This window comes from Myotis myotis, unplaced genomic scaffold, assembly GCF_014108235.1.
Source record: "Myotis myotis isolate mMyoMyo1 unplaced genomic scaffold, mMyoMyo1.p scaffold_m19_p_6, whole genome shotgun sequence".
NCBI lineage: Eukaryota > Metazoa > Chordata > Mammalia > Chiroptera > Vespertilionidae > Myotis > Myotis myotis.
In genome coordinates, this window is record NW_023416368.1 from 52,265,340 (window position 1) to 52,285,284 (window position 19,945).

A 19,945-nucleotide genomic window follows, 5' to 3' on the forward strand; every position below is an offset into this window, starting at 1 on the left:
TGTAGTTTGCAGAGTTTCTGAATCCATTATCTCATTTGAGCCCAATAGTAATCTTCTAAGTTAGAATAGAATCTTTCAGCTATCAGTGATAAAGAAACAAATTTAGTTGGGCCAAATAGCAGCTATAATTTTTACCTTGTACATAGGCCTGGCTCTTTGGGGAATGCAAGAGTATAAAATGTAGTCCCAGTATTCAAGGACTTCACAGCCTGATAAAGAAAATACATAAGCAGTCAAGTTCTAAACCCTAGCTCTTTTTTATAAAATGTATTTATATCCCTTTATTATACTGAAATAAAAGTCATAGACAATCTACCTTCACACATAATTTTTTAAAAAATATCAAGTAATGGCCTAACCATAATGAAAAAGTTAGTGATTTATAACCAGCTGACATGTATCTCAATTTGTAAATATTCAGCCAAATCACTACAGTCCGAAATTATCAGACTACAGAACCTTCACTGTAAAAGGATAACGTGTCAAAGCAAATTATATTAACAAAGTGAAGAAAATGGTTGAGTTAGACATTTGCACATATGTGCTAGGTCTTTGATACAGGGTTAAAATAATCTCTCGTGATAAATTGACACCAAGTTAAAAGAAGTATATCTGTATCCTGGAATTCTACATGTCAAAGGACACATTCAGTCTTTAATGCTTTACAAAGATTTGGGAGATCATTATCTTTGGGTAAACAATGAAAAAGAGAGGATGGATTGGAGAAAGGAAAAATAATACAAGGGATTCTCTAGAATTTGACCTCTAATAATATCTTCAGTAAAATTAAAAACCAACAATTAAACCAAAATTAATTGTAGGGTATAAATTTTCACAGCATAGATTTCTCATTATGGTGCAGATTCCTGTTTTTTTCCAAATCCTCAGAAAATAGAGTGGTCCTCCTAAGTTATTTTTTACATTTTTTAAATGATTTTTATTGATTTAGAGAGAGAAACATCAATGAGAGAGAAGCATCTATCGGCTGCCTTCTGCATGGGCCCTATTGGTGATTGAGACCACAACCCATGCATGTGCCCTGACCAGGAATCGAACCAGCAACCTCTTGGTGCATGGATTGATGGTCAACCAGTCAGCCACACCAGCTGGCTTTTTTTTACATTTTGAACTTTTGCATAAGCTCCATTTGAAAGTAAGGAAAACAGGAGGTTTGACCTGATTTTTGTTTTTTCTTTTTGAAGTAAATTAAAAACCACTAGATAATACTGTGTTGCCTTACATTGGGCCTTAAAGATTTTAATGGTAAAAAACAGAGGACTATTCCAGGTAATGGAATATTGCCAACAGAAACATAAGGCAGGGTGAGTATTGGCTCACTAATACTTCCTTTTCATATTAAATTTTCCCCCTACTTTTCATTCCTACTTTTACTACCTGACACCTGGATTACTGTGACAGCTTCCTTTAAGAAAGTATGGTTCTTCTTGCCTGGTTAATCTTCCTGAAGTGATGATTTTTCATATAATTCTTTTATTCTAAAACTGGGCTGTAGCTTCTAGCCATATTTTGCTATTTTTATTTTAATTGAAATAAATTCATTTCTTTAATCAAACTAGTTACATTCTAAGTGCTGCGCATTCCGTGTAGTTAATCGCTACCAGATGGGACAACATAGAACATTTCCATAATCAAGAAAAGTTCTACTGGATAATGCTGTTTAAGAACCTATCATTTTCCCCATTGCCTATTAACATAAGTCCAAATTCCTCATCATTCAACAACTTTATTCAATATCTGTTTGATGGATAACAAGAGTAAAGATCATTGCAGCCTTCAGGGTGTTTGTGAACAAGTTGTAGGGTACTCAGTACAAGTATTAGATCAGAGTGACAAAAGTTCAAGAATGAGGGAATGAACATTCATTTGACTATAAGGGTCTTCCTACAGAAGTTAGGATTTGAGATGGTAGGAGGGACTTCCAACAAGTGAGGATTTAGGCAGGAGACGTTTTAGAAGATAGAATACCCCTGAAACACACAAATGGAAAAGTGGATTGTTTAGGAAATAATGAAAGACCCATTTTTCAGTATGTCCTATATATAAATGAAGTAAAAATGGTAGCTTCAGTTTTAGAAGATCTTAAAAGAAAGTCTAATTATGTTATTTGTTTCTTTGGAAACTGAGAGCCATGTCTAGGGACCTGAAGAAAGTGAGTGAGATTTGTCTTTCCCAGCTATATTGGAAATTCTCAGATTCAGGATTCTGTCTGTGATTCTCCATGCATCCCCTACCACAGCCAGCATGGGACAAGTAGAGAGATTGAATGTGTAAGGAGAATAGCATAATAATCAGTTAGGCTACATCTGATTTAAATCTATTAATTGTTTCTGCTTTGTAAAGTTTATTTTAAAATGTATATTAGTAAAATATATTTCTTATATATTTAATATTAACTCTTTTTTCTTTTAGTTTAGGATACCAGTTTGAAATATGAACATTGATAGAGTCATATTTAAAGAAATATTTTATGGCTTTTGTTTAATATGGTCTTTATACTTAATTTTTTGAAAATATATATCTTTTCCTGAAATTTACACTGTGGTTTATAAAAGTTACATAGCAGTTATAATTAAATATAATTTTAATGTTATATATATTGTTACATCTTAAATCTATATTAATTTTCAGATATATCATTGTGGTGGAGCATGATCTAAGTGTATTAGATTATCTCTCTGACTTCATCTGCTGTTTATATGGCGTACCAAGTGCATACGGTGTTGTCACTATGCCTTTTAGTGTAAGAGAAGGTAACTTGCAAAACTGTTTTCACAATGCTGTATTCTCTCTACTCTAATGCTTAAGAAAATGTACTATTGTTGATATTAAGTCCCTCTAATATGACTTATCTAAAACTCTAGTCTCATGAAATTTAATCATGTAACAGAATATATATTTGGTTATATTCATCAGTTATAATACAAAACCTGTATCTTTTTGGAGAATTTTCTGTTGGGGTGGATAGAAATAAACTTGGCTGAATAGTTTTACTATTTATTTATTTATTTATTTATTAATAAATAGTTTTACTATTTATTAAAAGTTTCTTTTATATTTGAGCTTCTGTAGAAACTTTTATATATCATCTTCAACTTCATCTGTGACAGGCCAATACCAGTAGTGAAACTCTTAAAATTCTTTTAGTGCTTATCTTGTTTCAAATGTATGTTATCTATCCTAAGTTTGTAGAATTAGGGCTGCCTAAAAGTCTAATAAGATAGTTTAGTAAGTATATATACTTATATAAATAAGTATATATTTAGGAACTGACTATAAGTCTAGTAAAATAACTTAGTATATTTTTATGTATTCCTTCTACTTGCAGGAAAGAGGGCCTCTCTGGCCTCTCTTTTCCATGCTCTTCCCTACCTAAGCAAGTTAGACAAAAGTAAAAACTAGCCTACCACTAACTGGCTCCTGAAACAATATCTGTGCACTCTCCATCTGATATGCCTTTTCCTTTTCATTTCTATTTCCTTTCTCTGCTTTCTTTCTTTTATTTTCCTTTATATTTCTTCTCTTTGGCTCTGCCTTCAGCTGACAACCTAGAATACCGAAAAGGACTACTTAGTCCATATTTTTAAAAAATAGCAGTCTATTAGTAATAGTCTTTGTGATACCTAAAGCCCTTTTGGAAAAAGAAATTTCTATTGCATTATACATTTTGCATAAAAAGGTAGTGGTAGCTTTTTTATTTTATAAAAATATATAAATATTTTTTAAAATATATTTTTATTGATTTCAGAGAGAAAGGGAGATAGAAACATTAATGATGAGAATCACTGATCAGCTGCCTCCTGCACACCCCCCACAACCTGCACATGTGCCCTGACTAGAAATCGAACCGTGAACTCCTGCTTTATAGGTCAATGTTCAACCACTGAGCCACGCCGACTTGAGTATCTACTCTAGCATATAGTAGTAGTAGTTCTACAATCTTGTTGAAAATTATGTGGATAATCACTTGTCAATTCTGTTTATGAATGCCTTGTGAAAGGCTTTGCCACTGAAAAAATAATCCCTGGTGAGGTTTTTAATGTGCCTTATGTTAAAACAATTCAAATAGAAAACCACTTAATCTTTCTGCTTTCCTTTAGTAAAACTGAAATTAAAGCAAAATATATAACTCTTTCAACTGTAAAAGCGGTAAGACAAACATTGCAGTAAGAATGTGAAGGTTGATTTATTAATGTTTAATGTTTTGCTCAAAGTCCCTTATTTCTCTGCATCTTCCTTTTACCTTGTAAATTATGCACTTGGACTAAATGTTCACTAAGGTTCCTTTCCTTCAAGTTTATGTTTTTATTTAATTTTTGGTTTTAATTTTTTTAACCTCACATAAAGATTTTTTTTTAATGCTATTTTTGGCAAAATCAATGTATCTCTTCATATGTTCTGTCAGCAAATATTTATTGAACACACCTATGTTTTAGGCTGAGCTTAACAGGCCCCCTGATGTGGCTCTCAGTTCCAGATGAAACAAATAACATTCTTAGACTTCCTTTCAAGACCTTCCAAAACTTCAGCCAGTCTTTCTCTTACTTCTCTTATATATAGCAAATACTGGAAAAGAGTGTTTTTATTTGTTTCCCAAATAATCCACTTTTTAATTTCTGTGTCTGCCATTATGGATCTTATCAACTTTAGTGTGAAAGGATTCTCATGTATAATAAGTTAGTTTATTTCCAGTTTTTATATCCTGTTAAATGTTTTGTTTTTTATTGATTTCAGAGAGAGGAAAAGAGAGAGGGATACCATCAATGATGAGAAAGTATCATTGATCAGCTGCCTCCTGCATGCCCCCTATTGAGGATCAAGCCCGAAACCTGAGCATGTGCCCAAACCAATCAGGAATGGAACTGTGACCTCCTCGTTCATGGGTCAACACTCAACCACTGAGTGACACTAGCCAGTCTTTAAAACCTTTTAGATAATGGTGTTTGACTTTGTAAAATGAAGCCAAAAAGTGTCAAATGAAGTTCATTATTATCAATGTTTTAGAAACCTGCAAAAATAATTGGGATAAATGCAGTAAATTATAACCTCAATGTATAATTATAGCTCATGTGAAAATAAATACTCGTAATTTAAATAGTTTATTTAAAAAATTAATCCCCAGCCTGGCTGGCGTGGTTTAGTGGTTAAGCATCAACCTATGAACCAGGAGGTTGTGGTTCAATTCCCACTTGGGGCACATGCCCGGGTTGCTGGCTTGGTCCCCCACAGGGGGCGTGCGGGAGGCAGCCAATCAGTGATTCTCTCATCATTGATGTTTCTATCTCACTCTTCCTTCCTATAAAAATATTAAAAAAAAGGAACTTGTTGCTTTTTTAAAGTTATTCCCCAGACTATTTTATATCATTTTATGTCAATCTATGAAAATAATCCACTTTTAGTCATTTTTAGAGAAAAATTACAATTTGTGAGTTAAAAATGAGCAGCAGAAATGGCATCGTATGCTTTTGCATTAAAACTCCTGGGGGAAATGTCTTATAAAATCACATCGTAATGAAAGGATGTTCTTTGTATGTGTGTGTATATATATAGGCCACATATATGTGCACGAATTATTTAAACTTTCATTAGATACATAAAACACTGGGTTGTCACTACATGTTATCATAAATCCACAGAAATTAAAAGCCTGTGCTTACAGTGATCCCGAGAGAGCCTGAGGTTTGAACTCTTATGTAATAATTTCTTGCTGTAGAGAAAGTTTTTTTAATTGATCTTTACTAATCTGTTGTCAATGATTTTTCAATAGGCATAAACATTTTTTTGGATGGCTACGTTCCAACAGAAAATTTGAGATTCAGAGATGCATCACTTGTTTTTAAAGTGGCTGAGACAGCAAATGAAGAAGAAGTTAAAAAAATGTGTATGTATAAATATCCTGGAATGAGAAAAAAGATGGGAGAGTTTGAGCTAGCAATTGTAGCTGGAGAGTTTACAGATTCTGAAATCATGGTGATGTTGGGGGAAAATGGTAAGTTTTTCTAATTTTATGATATGTGAACATCTGTTCTGTTTACCTAGTAACTTAATTTTAACTGCTCCATGAAAAACTAAGTTATACTGGAAGCTGGATTGAATCCATACATTTCTCAGTATAGTTCACATTTTGTAACATTATGTGATTTAATCTCACTGTCATTCAATCAAGTTCATATTATTTTGTCTTATAACCTTCAGTAAAAATAAGATTATTTTGAAATCTAGTTTCTCTATTTATAAATTGATAGGGCATTTATTCACATAGAATACTGATAAGAAGGAAACTATTTGCAATTCACAAGCAATCATGTTTTAAATGTTCTTGCACTTTTTCTTTTGGAGATTTTCTTATTTCAAATCCAAACTAGTCTACCTTTGTAAATAGTTCTATTACCAGCACTTTTTAATATTATGTTGCCATCATAAATATAATTATGAGATGAATTTGAGTACCAAATATCTGATATTGCTTTCATCATTTAAAAACAAACAAACACAAAAAAAAACATTTGAATGGTATACTATCTATAATAATAAAAGTTAAAAATGAGTTATTGAGCCATAGAGATCAATGGTTCTCTCATCATTGATATGTCTCTCTCTCCCTATCCCTTCCTCTCTGAAATCAATAAAAACATGTTTTTAAAGTGTCTAGAAAAGGTATTAAGACTATAGTCGTCGATTCATTTTCACTAAGAAAATGCTTTTAAAATCTGATAGGCATCTTTTCCCAAAATGAACCTTTAAAAACCTAATATGCCAATTAGACCGGATGTCATTCCTTCTGGACAAAGCCGCAGCGGGCAGGGGTCGCGGTAGAGGACCCCCAGCCGTGGCGGTGGTGGGCAGGGGCCAGGGCCAACGCCCTTGCACAAATTTTGTGTATTGGGCCTCTAGTAGCTTATAAAACTGTGGAAGAACATTTTTATGAGGGTTGTTCAATGTATCAGCCTTTAGTTAATGAAGGAATTTTGAACTGGGTTGCAATTAACTTAAATATTTCATGTAAATGGTCTTCATAATGATGGTATAAATTATACTATTCTGTCTTAATAAATTGTATGCATTGACATTTTAGCTAAATATCATATTTTAAAAAGTAGCCAAAGTCTAATACTTAGGCCTATCATTTATTAAAGTGGTCATTATTAGTTTTAACTAGTTTATATTCCTCCTAATTAGTTTAGAATGATACTTGAGAGGTGAATCATGAAAGTATTTCTCTGCATGACCTTCAGAATTCAGTAGTGTCAGTGTATATCTTTAAAACTAATTTCTCAATTAAAACCCAGTAGTACATAGTGATTTACACTAAATGTGGAGCATCTTTCAAGTCAATTTGTTGTATGTTGTGTTGCCAGGTACTGGTAAAACGACATTTATCAGAATGCTTGCTGGAAGACTGAAACCTGATGAAGGAGGTACTGTTGTAATCTTGATTCCTTTTACTCAGTTCTACATAGTAAATGTTAAAGATCTGGGCAGTGTTCAGTGTTTTATTTGCATTATTTTGCAGGAGAAGTACCAGTTTTAAATGTCAGTTATAAGCCACAGAAAATCAGTCCCAAATCAACTGTGAGTTATTCTGTTATTTGGTTATTAAAGTTTATACACATACACACACACACACACACACATACATACACATAAACATATATATAATGTTAATCTTTTCTATATCAAAATTCAAATTAGTTTCTGTACAGTTTTATCAAAAAGTGTCTAGAGTCCAGCCAGCATTGCTCAGTGGTTGAGCCTCGATATATGAACAAGGTCATACTTCGATTCCCGATCCAGGCACATGCCCTGATTGCAGGATTGATCCCCAGTAGGGGGCATGCAGGTGGTGGCCAATCAATAGTTCTCTCATCATTGATATGTGTCTCTCTCTCTCCCTCTCCCTTCCTCTCTGAAATCAATAAAAACATATGCTTTTAAAGGTCTAGAAAAGGTATTATGACTATAGTCGATTCATTTCCACTAAGAAAACGCTTTTAAAATCTGATAGGCATCTTTTCCCAAAATGAACCTTTAAAAACCTGAAGTGTTGTGCTGCAAATAACATGATCAAGAAAGTGAAAAGGCCTCTCACAGGATGGAATAAGCTATTTGTAAATCATTTATCTCAAATATATAAAGAACTCTTAAAACTAATTTAAAAATAAGCAACAGATTTGAATATACATTTTTCCAGAGAAGATATACAAATGCTCAATAAGCACATTAAAAGATGCTCAGCATCATTAGTCATTAGGGAAATGAAAATCTAAACCACAGTGTAATAACCACTTCACACCCACTGGAATGACTTAAAAAAAAAGAAGTATTGGTGAAATATGAACCTCATACATTGCTGGTGGGAATGTATAATGGTGCAGCCACTTTGAAAACCAACTTAGCAGTTCCTCAAACAATTAAACATAGTTACATACGAACCGGCACTTTCACTCCTAGACATATCCCCAAGAGAAATGAAGACTATCTGAACACAAGAATTTGCACACAAATACATTATTCATAATAGCCAAAATGTGGGAAATAACCTAAATGTCCATCAGCTGATGAATGGAATAAACACTGTGTATATCCAAAAAATTTAATGTTATTCACCGATAAAAAGAAGTAAAATACTAATACATGTTGTAATATGGATGAACCTTGAAAACATGAAGTTAATCTCTAGTTTCTGCAGGTGTTGTAATGAACTTCTTGACTACAATATCCATACTCAGTACCTCAACACTCTCTTAGGTCTATTTGAGGTGGCTTAGCTTATAATAAAAAATTTTACCATTGATACTTTCTATAAAGCTTACCTTTTTAAAAAAATATTTTTTTTATTGATTTCAGAGAGGAAGGGAGAGATATAAACATCAATGACAAGAATCATTGATCAGCTGCTTTCTGCACACCTCCTACTGGGGATCGAGCTCGCAACCCTGGGCATGTGCCCTGACCGAAAATCGAACATCACCTCCTGGTTCATAGGTCGATGCTCAACCACTGAGCCACACCAGCCCGGCTAAGCTTACCTTTTAAGTTCTCAAACTCAGACCTCTCCAGAAATAATCAGCAGTGCATCTTAAGATTCATCCTATCAGTTTGTATTATCTTACTGATACATTGACCTTGAGAATTATTCCTACTCTCAATGACTTCTCCCCTGAAACATTCATCATTTATTACTTTCAAATTTCAAGATTATTGCTTTTCTTTTTATTGTTGGACATGATGGGTTTAATTTAAAATTTTCAGAACATGCCATAGATGACAGATAAGCATAAAAACACCATTGATATCTATTGGTGGCAAATTGACATAGTTTTGCTCTGGAACTTAACTTTGTTACAATTCATAATTAGAGTAGTTCTGTACTGAAATAAAATTTCAATATTTATCCATTAAAAACAGGGAAGTGTTCGACAATTACTACATGAAAAGATACGAGATGCTTATACTCATCCACAATTTGTGACTGATGTAATGAAGCCTCTGCAAATTGAAAACATCATCGATCAAGAGGTACTCTAATTTTTTTGTTATTTTATTATTTTAAACTGGATGTCTCTAAATGGTGTGCTAACCTTCTCCAAATAGGTACAGACATTATCTGGTGGTGAACTGCAGCGAGTAGCTTTAGCTCTTTGTTTGGGCAAACCTGCTGATGTCTATTTAATTGATGAACCATCTGCATATTTGGATTCTGAACAAAGATTGATGGCAGCTCGAGTTGTCAAACGGTAATGACCTCATGAAAGTATTTTTGGTTATGTGTACTGGCATACAGCTGTGCTTAATATAGCATTTGAATATTTGATTATATAAAACTATGTGATTTTGCAATTATGTGTTTTAGTTTCATACTCCATGCTAAGAAGACAGCCTTTGTTGTGGAACATGACTTCATCATGGCCACCTATCTAGCAGATCGAGTCATTGTTTTTGATGGTGTTCCATCTAAGAACACAGTTGCAAACAGGTAAAACTACTTTCGAAAATATTCAGCCTAATTATAACTTTTAATAATTAGAAAGTTATTTAAAATTTTCCAATAAGCTTATAAACACTACTCATACTATTTTTTTTTTTTTTTTTTTTTTAGTCCTCACCTGAGGATATGGTTTTTTTAAATGATTTTTAGAGAGAGGGGAAGGCGGAGAGAGAGAGAAACATTCTGTTGGTTGCCTACCATACTCGCCCCTGACTGGGAATCGAACCCACCCACTACCTTTTTGGTATATGGGACAAAGCCCCAACTAACTGAGCCACCTGTGGACTCAAACCATTTTAATTTTTAAGAAGGAAAGATAGCCAGAAATAGAAATTATACACTGACATCCAAGATTATTCACATGGAATACTGGATGGGATCCGGCAGAATCGTTTTCAGACAATGTATAGCACTCCTGGCCCAGGGGGATAAGCATATAGAGTTCTGAGCCTCTCACCTTTTTTTTTTTTTTTTTTTTTTAAATATATATTTTATTGATTTTTTACAGAGAGGAAGGGAGAGGGATAGAGAGCTAGAAACATCGATGAGAGAGAAACATTGATCAGCTGCCTCCTGCACACCTCCTACTGGAAATGTGCCTGCAACCAAGGTACATGCCCCCGACCAGAATCGAACCTGGGACCTTTCAGTTCGCAGGCTGATGCTCTATCCACTGACCCAAACCAGTTAGGGCTCGCCTTTTCATTTATGTTAAGTTTTACCTGCATTATGTGGATTTCCGAAACACATTAGGATTCTGAATTTGCAATAACCTTGAAAACCATACGTGTCACATAGGATATATAAAGATCAATCCACATAGGTTACATGATTGTGGTAAAGGTCACAGTAGACCCCAAATGTAATGATTTTACTATTTCTCTTTTTTTCCTATCATTTTTCTCCTTACTGGCTTGAGAGCATTTGTGATGTAGAGAAGCCTAACATATAAGGTTGACCCATATGAAATTACTATATTCAACCATTACTATATTCAACCATTGTTGACCCATAAAAACAGTAATTTTATGTGATTCCAACATAACATTTTCTGGATTAGGGAGGAATGGAGTTGCTATTTGAATAATTCATTCATGAAATACAAGTATCTCCCGCTGGCGGTCGGTCGGAGACAGGGGGACGGGAGCACACCAGGTTTGCCGCTCCGGCGGCGCCCGGCCCACACCCGCTGGCGGTCGGTCGTGGTCGGTCGAAATATAAGTATCTTACTAAACTTTCCAGAATTCCATTATTTTCATTTTAAATTTATACATCAATTACTGATTAGGGACATTTCTTAGGCCATATAAGGCTTATTTATTCAAATAATGATCCTCTTTGTATTTATGTTTATAAAATGTTCCACATATGTGATGTGATTTAGCATGATTTAGGATGAATAAAGCAGACATTTTAAAAGTTCTTATTACTAGAAATCATTATGTTGTACAATACTCCCTCCAGTGCCTAATTTCCAACATAAATATTACCTTTTCTGTTAAAGTCTTTTCTCCCCTAAAAACGTCAGATTTGAAATTCTGTAATTTCCTAATGATCTTTGCTTTTCTGTAGTACTTCTTAAATGTTTTTTTCCAGATCAGCAACAAGTTAAATTAAGTTTTGCACAAATATATTATAGCCAAACTATAGAGAACACACGAAGACATTTCAGAACATAGAGTTTATAATATGCTGTGGTTATACTACTATCCAGATGACTTAGGATTGGGGAATTAGAGGGAACAGTGATTCTTTATCCCAAAAAGTTAAATTTGAGGAGTAGAATTTAATAAAAATTGGCCTTATTTTTCTTCTAGTCCTCAAACCCTTTTGGCTGGCATGAATAAATTTTTATCTCAGCTTGAAATTACATTCAGAAGAGATCCAAACAACTATAGACCAAGAATAAACAAACTCAATTCTATTAAGGTATGTAGAAAAACTATCTTAAATCTTGGATAACTCAAGGCATGTTTCAAATTAAAATCTGTATTATATTTTATTAATTCCAAGAGTCATGCTTTTCATATTTTAATACCTGGGTGGCATACTTAAGTTTTACAGGCAGCAATTGTGATGTGGCTGCCATTGCTACCTGAACTCCGGCAGAGCTGTTCATGTCATCTGAGTTGTACCCACTCTTGTACCACCTGTGTTAATTGCCATTTAACTGCCTTCAGAAAGATTACACTAATTCACCAGTGAAACAAGTTTTTAAGAATACCTTAATCAGTTTGGTGTTTTTTTTGTGCATGCATAGGAACAACATAATTAAAATATATAGTTTGTCTAAATAAACTCCTTCAATGATCATAAAATTCTAAACAATGGAAAAATATTTTGTCAGTTTAATTGGCACTTTTTCTTTCCTTGTGGTATCTAAAATAATTGTGCCACCTACACTTGATGTAGTCTGTGAAATACCATTTGTTATCAGAAGGCAATAATCTCTTGGTCACTAAAAATTCATTTTTAAAATGAGTTAAAAAAAACAAAAAAAAAACCCATTTGTTGTTATATCCCCTGCAGAGCCTCTTTAAAATGCTGCTTACATTTTGTGGTCTCTGGCTATCATAATACTTTAGAAACTGTAGAAGTATGTTATACATTGTACCTGTAGCAATCACTAGATTTTATTGTTTTGTACTCTGCTAGCTTTATGACTTAACCATGAGTTTTTGGAAGGCAGAGACAAAGTCATCGTACACATCATGTTGCCTTTAGCCTTCTGTGTTTTATTTATGGCTGTTGCTCACTGGCCAGGAGAATGAAATGACAAATTTCAGTTTTGGAAAACATTAAGCAGAAAAGAGGACCTAAATTCTAGAACATTGATTATGGAGAACTTATTTTTCCTAAGAATTTCTGCTGAAGTATTATGAACACGGTTTTTTATTTTCTGTGTTTAGTTCCCCCCCCTCCCCCTTTTTATTGAATGAACACTTTGTACTCTTTTTTTTTTTTTTTGCAGAAACGTATGGTTTGGTTCTCTGCCCACTCATCTCAGTCATACCTTAACCCTAATAAGTGAGCAGCTAGGCAAATAGGTAGATGGGTCATCATTACTGGCCAGTCAGTAAAGAGCACTGGGGAAATTTTTTACATATTTTGTGTAATAGGCAGTTCTCAAACCAACAATATGGACCTTTTGTACCAGGAGCTTAAAATGATGAAAATGGAATTTAATAGTTTTCCTGGAAACAGTATTTTTCATGGCAACTTTATAAGTATTTTATGTGAAGGGCTTTGCTTGACGTGAACCAAGGGAAGTGTTCTGTAGTACGGATGGGGAGCAGAGGTAGTAATCTTGCTTCTAACTCATGGACCCAGGAATATCCAGAAACAGACCTGAGTGCAGAGGAGATTGTAACTATTGTAAACAATGCTAAGTAATACTGTGAGTGAAAGTCTTACCTCTACATGTAGGAGAATGGTGTTGATTTTTGTTCCTTCTCTATTTTATTTCTTAGGATGTAGAACAAAAGAAGAGTGGAAACTACTTTTTCTTGGATGATTAGACTGAATCTGACAATATCGATAAACCATTTATTAAAAGAAACATTGGGATTTTTGTCATATAAAACTTTAATCAGGTTTAAAGTCCCACATACTCTAGAGCCTGAAGTAGAATTTACTTATTGTAACATAAGCCAGTTGTATTGTAAATTGTAGTCTGAACCACAAAAAACATGCCACTTTTCTGTTCTTGATGATAAGGCCCTTTTTGCCTCTAACATTCTAAAATGAACACATTTCAAGCTATATTAATTACCTCCAAACTTTAATGATGTATGGGAAGATTTTTCAGTGGATGTACTATATTCATGTACCAAATGTTGACCAGTGTTGCCCCCTTTTAAAACTCTTGAAAAAGGTTTCTGTACTTACTTACATGGTTTGCCACGTATGTCAATATAATGAACTGCCCTTATTTTAAAGTTGGTCTAAGATTCCACTGATGAAATTTGATAAATAAATATTAGGATTATATTTGTTTTCAGTCTTCGCACTATATTATCAGTGTGTTTAGACTTTCAAAAGATCATCATCTACAAACCACCACTGTCAGAAATTGCTGTTACCAACTTAATCATTGCTTACAATTTTTGGTACTTTTGAATATCTTCATAAAAATCATTTCAATATCCCCCAACTTTCACCAAGAAAACAACCTAACTTCACTTTGATATACTCAGCTTAGCATTCCATAAGATTCTATATTCTGTAATTGCTCTCAAGTAATGGTTCTCTAAACATACCTTTTTATAATCACTAATTAAAGATTTAGGAAAATGCATTGTAAAGAATGCTTGCTTCCCTTAAAAGTACAGGCTCAAAAATCTCTCAAGTTGGTGCCTAAGCATTTATATATTTGTAAGTTTCCACAGATTTCTGGTGGGCAGCCAAGAACTGTGAGCCACTTATCTAAAGGCAACATTAATTCAAACACTCCCCAGATAGCAATACAAAGTATCTTAATACACTTAATTCTAAGTTTGGATATAGAGCAGTGATGGCGAACCTATGACACGCGTGTCAGGTGACACACGAACTCATTTTTTTGGTTGATTTTTCTTTGTTAAATGGTATTTAAATATATAAAATAAATATCAAAAATATCTTTTACTATGGTTGCAAATATCAAAAAATTTCTATATGTGACACAGCACCAGAGTTGAGTTAGGGTTTTTCAAAATGCTGACATGCCGAGCTCAAAAGGTTCGCCATCACTGATATAGAGGATATTATGTACATCTATTTCACTCTTTTTTTTTTCTCTTTTGTTTAGTTTTGGATAATGCAAAGCAAGAGTTCTAATATTTTATCCAAGTCCTCAGTTTGAGCAATAGAAACCTCTAGTGTAAAACCATGTTCAGTTTATACTTCTAATTTTATTTTTTAAAATATTTTTATTGATTTCAGAGAGGAAGGGAGGAGGACAGACAGATAGAAACATCAGTGATGAGAGAATCATTAATTGGCTGCCTCCTGCAGGCCCCACATTGGGGATCGAGCCTACAACCTGGGCATGTGCCCTGACTAGGAATCAAACCATGACCTCCTGGTTCATAGGTCAAGGCTCAACCACTGAAACAACCAGCCGGGCATAAGTTCTAAAAAATTTATCCAAGTCCGAGTTCTCAGTTTGAGCAATAGGAACCTCTAGTGCAGTGGTTTCTCAGTCTTCCTAACGCCTCGACCCTTTAATACGCCGGGTACTCATGTGTGACCATATCTGCATGTGGGCGGACCCACCTGGAGACCGATAGAGGAGCGGTGTCTCGGTTCCTAAGACCATCGAAAATATGTGTTTTCTGATGGTCTTAGGCAACCCCTGTGAAAGGGTCGTTCAACCCCCAAAGGGGTCATGACCCACAGGTTGAGAACCGCTGTTCTAGTGTGAAACCACTTTCAGTTATGCTTCTGACTAATGCAATGAACTGGAACTACCATGCTATAAGTGAGGGAAAGAGTTTACTAAATGAATTAATGGAGCAAGCAAACTAGAGGAAGATATTTGAAATTATTGAACAGACTAAATTATTTACTTGAAACAATAGCTTTGATTGATATGCAAATTGGGCAAAAAAGTATAACTGGGCCCCATTAGGCCTTTAAAATTAATATATAAACTAGAAGCCCAGTGCATGAAACTCATGCACTGGTACGAGTCCCTAAGCCTGGCTGGTGATCAGGGTCGATCTTTGGGATGACCAACGGGGCAATTGGGGGGCCCCGCAGGTACCCGCCTTGGCCGGCTTGGCACCCCCCACTTGCCAGCCCCGCCCCCCAAGGGCGATCCAAGGGTGGCACCAGCCCACTCACCAGCCAGCCCTGCCGCCAGTCACCTCCCTCGGTTGGGTGACCAGTGGGACAATCGGGGCCCCTGCTGGCACCTGCCTTGGCTGGCCTGTGGGCTGGAGACAGCTTCCGCGTTTAGCATCTGCCCCCTGGTGGTCAGTGTGCATCATAGTGACCGGTTGTTCTGCAGTTTGGTCGATTTGCATATTAGGCTTTTATTACATAGAAATACATATTTGTGAAAAATTCACATTACCCTCCCAAAGGTTACCAGTGTTAATATGTAAAGGGCTTGTATTGTATATAAATGGGATTACACTAAAATATGTAGTGCCTATTTTTAAGGATAGGTTAAATTTGTGAATGTTTATTTCAAAAAATTGAATAAAATAAGCCAAAAGCTATTTTTATTTACTGATTCCGTATTCTGTCCTAAAGAATATACAATATATAGAGCACAGTTCTACCTACTGCTTATGACAGAATATGTATTACATTTTTCATGCAGATGAAAATTTAAAAACAGCTGTTCCTTAAAATTTTGTGGCAATAGAAAAGGGCCTACAGTTGCTAACAAAAAAAATTTTTTCTATAAAATCAATATTACCAACTCAGAAACACCGTCAATGCAGAAGTTAGCTATTAAAAAGAGACTGTTGAATATGTCCTGATTGGAAGAAATCTCTAGGCAAAAAACCGTGGTGCAATAGTGTTTATATAATACACCATTCATATGAAAATATACAAAATATTAAAGTACACAGAAGGATACTCAAGAAGCTTAATGCTTTGAGGAAGAATAACTTGATTAAAGAATAGGAAGGTGACATATACCTCTTCTGAATTTTATATTTTGTACCTATCAACTGTTTAGAAATAATTTTAATAATTCAGTGTATAGTTTGGTACCTAGTATGTAGTATGCCTCTACAGTATTGAAGGAATGGATCTATTTACCACAGACAGTAGGAAGAAAGGATAACTACTCAGTTCTGTAATTTCGTTCATGTTCATTAACATTAGGCACGTGTATGTCAGACTTAACCCAGTGCCTGGTGTAATATGAGCACTCAGTGGTTCAGGCGAGAAATAGTTAGGTTGGAGAGTTAGAAAGGGCTACGTGAAGGAGGTAGCTACCAAAAAAAATAGTACCTGTAATGATAAATGGTAAAATAATCCATGTAAATACAGCAGAACATATCAGGTCAGAGGCAGAGATCAGCATGGGCATTGAAGAGATTAGTGAAAGGATGGACACAGGCAGACTGTAGTGGACTCTCCATGCTTTCAAGATTCAAGTTAGAGGTTTTTACATGCTCTAAGTAGGGACTGAAGAGACAAAGCAAAACCAGTTAGAGAAGCAGCTAGAATTACCAAGATAGCAGTGGTTCAGGAGCTTATAATTTTTTTATTCCATTGTCTTTTAATCTTTTGAAACAATACTTGCATTACTCTGCAATTAGTCTATGTCTTACTCTTGGATTATTTCCTTTTGGTTTGTGAGCTGATGTTCAGTGAGGCTTTGTCTTTCCTTCCCAACTTCATACTACAAGTACCTCCTTCCTTACCAACTTGATAGGGTAGGCAGTGTGCCCAGCCTCAGATGGTGATTCATAATTGGGCTAAAACACTCATGACAATCATCTTCTGCATTTTCCTAGTCTCACAGCTAGGCATAGCCATGCTGACCCAGTCCTAGCCATGAAATTGAAAGTAAAGTAGCAAGCAGTCTCTTGCGGGGGAGGGAGAGTGTTTCTGGAGGCCCACTTGCTTTTCCAATAAAAGGATATCTGGTACCTACCCTTGTGGATGTGTTGCGCCCATAAAGTGGCACAAGAAATACCAAAAATGCTAGTCTGAGGTGTGACCAGCAGCTACAGATTATCTTATGAAAGGGAAATAAATCCCTATTTGTTTAAGCTACTATAAGTCAAAATGGTTTTGTTAAAATAACCTTGGCTCCTTGACTGAGGTCTGCCCAAAGGCTTTCAGTTTGCTTCTACTAGGTGACCCAAGTGTATTTCCAGCTTGGAACCACTTTTAATCTTAGCTTGTAGATTTCTGGACCTCAAACCTAAACAAATGTGAAAACATTTAGTGTTTTGTATTTTTCCCTTTAAGAATCTGGAACCCAGGCCAGAAAAGGCTTGTTTATAGGAAATTTATGTTATTACCATCAGTGCCCATTTTACTGGGGTGCTCCTGGCTTTAATGTAAATTTGTTTCAGTTCCCAGCCTTGCCTGTGCCGTAGTCTGTCTCACCTATCCACACAGCTCTCTGCTAATGCGGTTACCAGTCATGTCCATCCAATAATCCCTTCCTGAAGAGCATGGCTTCATGCCTATGCCTCTAAGTCTCCACTTCTGGCCCCTCCCTGATTTGTAAACATACCTTATAAAATTATAGAAGACTTAACATGCTTTTACTAACTCCTAATTTAGAAAACAACTTACAGAAAGCATGCAACAAGTTACACAGTAACATGTATCGTAGGTAGTATATAGCATTACTTTTGTTTTTTCCACCTGGAGATCAGTAAAAAAAAAAAATTAGCTTATGCAGTTAGGAAAAAAAAATAGCTTACACAAATTTTGTATGGGAATCAATAACTTGCCAGTTTAGTTTCATTAGACTATTGAAAGACATAGGAGGCCTTACGAACACCACTCTTCGTTTTTTATATTTACAGCTTTAATCTTTACAAGATTTTTCTGTAAATGTGAAAAATAAATTTAATCATAAGACTGGTATGTATTTTTATTTTTTTTTAAAATATATTTTATTGATTTTTTACAGAGAGGAAGGGAGAGAGATAGAGAGTTAGAAACATCGATGAGAGAGAAACATCGATCAGCTGCCTCCTGCACATCTCCTACTGGGGATATGCCCGCAACCCAGGTACATGCCCTTGACCGGAATCGAGCCTGGGACCTTTCAGTCCGCAGGCCGTCGCTCCATCCACTGAGCCAAACCGGCTTCGGCGATAAGACTGGTATGTATTTTTAAATGGCTGACTTTGAGCTCTAATGAATTCCTAGATCAATAAATATCTAGTATGACATTTTTATCAATGGCTGTAGCTTCACTATTCTGCGGAGTGCAAGACTCAACTTTTGAAAGAGTTTAAGTTAGTGTCTCTGAAGAGAAGTTGTGTTTACTAATTTTGTAGTTTAAATATTCTCATACTACTTATTCCCTATACATGTACCTAAAGTTGAATGAAAATATAAAATATTCAAAGTGAAAAAGCAGGCCCATCCAATTATAGAAAACTTCTGGAGAAACCCTGGATAGGGCACGCTTCTTGTGGACCAGTGGTCACTTGGTCTTACCTTACTGTTCCATTTCAAGTGACCAGTTCTGCAAGGGTTCCAACCAACACCAACCCCCTCTAACTTTCCTCCCCATGCTCTGGCTTCTCTACTGACTTACTGGCAAAAGAAAGTGGCACTCACACAGATAAATGCTTCCTCCCCCCTTTCCTTTCTTTCTCCCTCTGATCCTTCAAGGTTCTGTGATACTTCACTCACCACCTCAAGCAATCCCTAAAAACTGGCCTCTATGACTAACCAACTTACCTACCCTATCACTTTCTATTGAACACCTGTAATGAAGCCTTTGCTTCAGGCTCTGCATTCTGGAGAAGCCATTCTAAAACAAAGTACCTGTTAGTAAGTAGGTTAATTAAGTACTGACTAGCCATACACTTAGGTGACTTAATTTAATGAAAAAACACCCTTAAGAAAGGGTTTGCTTTTATTTTTCAAAAAACAAAAACCAAGTTTTCCAATAAGTTGCCTTATCTTTCTTCAGAACACAAATATTGATTAGTAACTTTAAAAAATAAAAGGGCCATTTAATCTAGAAATTACTCTTAGATAGTATACATTCCCATCATGATTGCTGAAAACATGGCAGAGAGCACTAGCTTTAAAACCTCTCAGCTAGGTTCAAAATCCAAATCCTACCACTTAGTTGCATGACTTAAATTAAATTACTTGGCCTGTCTCCGTTTTTTACATATATATATAAAGTAGGGAAAAGAACAGTACCTACCCCATAGTTTATAAATTCCACGTGGTTTTTAGTCGCACACACTAGAATTCTGACTCAATTAAAAACCATCACTTATTTTC

General features: G+C 35.2%; 1 protein-coding gene and 1 long non-coding RNA gene across 3 annotated transcripts in view; one reads left to right on the top strand and one right to left on the bottom strand.

Annotated features, from left to right (window-relative positions):
* Window positions 1–13,996, top strand: part of ABCE1 (ATP binding cassette subfamily E member 1) — a 28,523-nt gene extending 14,527 nt beyond the window's left edge. For both annotated transcript variants that reach the window (XM_036312740.1, XM_036312739.1), the window contains exons 10-18: window positions 2,650–2,771; window positions 5,786–6,007; window positions 7,377–7,436; window positions 7,532–7,590; window positions 9,427–9,537; window positions 9,613–9,755; window positions 9,872–9,994; window positions 11,824–11,935; window positions 13,477–13,996. In XM_036312740.1, the coding sequence (XP_036168633.1) occupies window positions 2,650–2,771; window positions 5,786–6,007; window positions 7,377–7,436; window positions 7,532–7,590; window positions 9,427–9,537; window positions 9,613–9,755; window positions 9,872–9,994; window positions 11,824–11,935; window positions 13,477–13,524 (1,000 nt within the window). In that variant the 3' untranslated portion in view covers window positions 13,525–13,996. The remainder of the gene's footprint in view (window positions 1–2,649; window positions 2,772–5,785; window positions 6,008–7,376; window positions 7,437–7,531; window positions 7,591–9,426; window positions 9,538–9,612; window positions 9,756–9,871; window positions 9,995–11,823; window positions 11,936–13,476) is intronic.
* Window positions 13,997–14,747: 751 nt separating this feature from the next.
* On the bottom strand, window positions 14,748–18,584 carry LOC118658986. The gene is made up of 2 exons (XR_004968416.1): window positions 18,263–18,584; window positions 14,748–17,137 (listed from the first exon to the last, which is right to left on the bottom strand). It is a non-coding gene; the product is annotated as an uncharacterized LOC118658986 (long non-coding RNA).
* Between the last annotated feature and the right edge of the window lie 1,361 nt (window positions 18,585–19,945).